The sequence below is a fragment of the Mandrillus leucophaeus genome, unplaced genomic scaffold (genome assembly GCF_000951045.1).
Source record: "Mandrillus leucophaeus isolate KB7577 unplaced genomic scaffold, Mleu.le_1.0 Scaffold648, whole genome shotgun sequence".
Taxonomy (NCBI): domain Eukaryota; kingdom Metazoa; phylum Chordata; class Mammalia; order Primates; family Cercopithecidae; genus Mandrillus; species Mandrillus leucophaeus.
Window position 1 is genome coordinate 35,056 of NW_012107008.1, and position 1,767 is coordinate 36,822.

General features: G+C 46.7%; 1 protein-coding gene across 1 annotated transcript in view; it reads left to right on the forward strand.

The window, feature by feature from the left end:
* DNAAF2 (dynein, axonemal, assembly factor 2) overlaps window positions 1-1,767 on the forward strand; it is a 10,222-nt gene that overhangs the window by 1,870 nt on the left and 6,585 nt on the right. Inside the window, exon 2 of the mRNA XM_012001029.1 lies at window positions 4-564. Coding sequence (XP_011856419.1) covers window positions 4-564 — 561 coding nt within the window. The remainder of the gene's footprint in view (window positions 1-3; window positions 565-1,767) is intronic.

Here is a 1,767-nt window from a genome sequence, read left to right on the forward strand (position 1 = left end):
AAGCCGGGGGAGCAGGACTTGAGCACGCACGCGGGGTCTCCGCCGGGCAGCGTGGAGGAACCATCTCCCGGAGGAGAGAACTCACCTGGTGGCGGAGGCTCCCTTTGTACGTCCTGCCGGGGCCTTGCCTGGGAGTCTTACGCGGGAAGAGAGAGTGCGCGCGGAGATACCGGTGTGGAGACGCGCGCGGAGTCGGAGGGCAAGCGCTGCGAGCCCTCAGCCCGCGCCATGGGTGGTCCCGGGACCAAGAGCGGGGAGCCTTTGTGTCCTCCGTTACTGTGTAATCAGGACAAAGAAACCTTGACTCTGCTCATTCAGGTGCCTCGGATCCAGCCGCAAAGTCTTCAAGGAGATTTGAATCCCCTCTGGTACAAATTACGCTTCTCCACACAAGACTTAGTTTATTCCTTCTTTTTGCAATTTGCTCCAGAGAATAAATTGAGTACCACAGAACCTGTGATTAGCATTTCTTCAAACAATGCAGTGATAGAACTGGCAAAATCTCCAGAGAGCCATGGACATTGGAGAGAGTGGTATTATGGTGTAAACAACGATTCTTTGGAGGTAACACTTCTTTCCAGAGTCCTCATATTTGAAGTATCCCATCTCACTTAAAAACTTTGCTATTACGGGCCGGGCGCGGTGGCTCACGCCTGTAATCCCAGCATTTTGGGAGGCCTAGGCGGGCGGATCACGAGGTCAGTTCTGGACCAGCCTGGCCAATATGATGAAATCCCGTCTCTACTAAAAATACAAAATTAGCAGGACATGGTAGCGGGCGCCTGTAGTCCTAGCTACTTGGGAGGCTGAGGCAGGAGAATCGCTTGAACCCGGGAAGCGGAGGTTGCAGTGAGCCGAGGTCGTGCCACTGCAGAACAGTGTGGGCGACAGAGCGAGACTCCATCTCAAAAAAAAAAAAACAAAAAACAAAACAACTGCCATTACGGGCACCTTTTCAGTTTATCCTAAACAAAGCATTTTCCATTATAACTTTTCTTGTAATGACTTGCACTGACGCACATGATGAAAGATGTCAGTACTTGTTAAGCGTATTTTGAAAAACAAAACAAAACAAAACAAAAAAAACATGCATCGCGTCTGGTGGATGGGTTTCAGATCTTCAAAGTTACCTCGAATGCGTTGTTTCCTGAGGTCCATTGACTGGGAAGGAGACCTTAAATGAATTTTCAGGGAGCCGTAGACCTCTGGAATTGTATGCAGAAAGTAGGGAGTGATCTCTTCCGGGGAGAAGGGCTATAATTTTAGTTATATTCTTAAAAGGGGTTTGTAACACAAAGAAGTTTAAAAAGCACTCTATAATGGGCATTTGAAGTTAGTAAATCATTTTTTCCGAGCTTACAAAGTAGAGAAGAAGAATAATTTACTTCCAGAGAGGAAAAGTAACTCAGCCAGTTACTTATCCAGTTACTCACACAGTTATGTTCAAATGCCCTTTGGGCCATATGGTGCTGCTTAATTTTAGTCTAAGATTTTGGCGGGATTGTCCTTGGGTTGGCGCTATATTAAATTGAGATTATGTCACTTTGCATCTCGTAATCATGCTTAGGTCCCTACTAATATTTAGCACAATGACTAGCATTTAACAAAGTGTGATAAATATTTGCTGAACCTAACAGTACATACGTTAACTGCACCTCTTCTGGGAAGAGGTTATTTTATTTATTTTGTTGTTATTGTTGAGACGGAGTCTCGCTCTGCCGCCCAGGCTGGAGTGCAGTGGCGCGATCTCGGCTCACTGCAACCTTC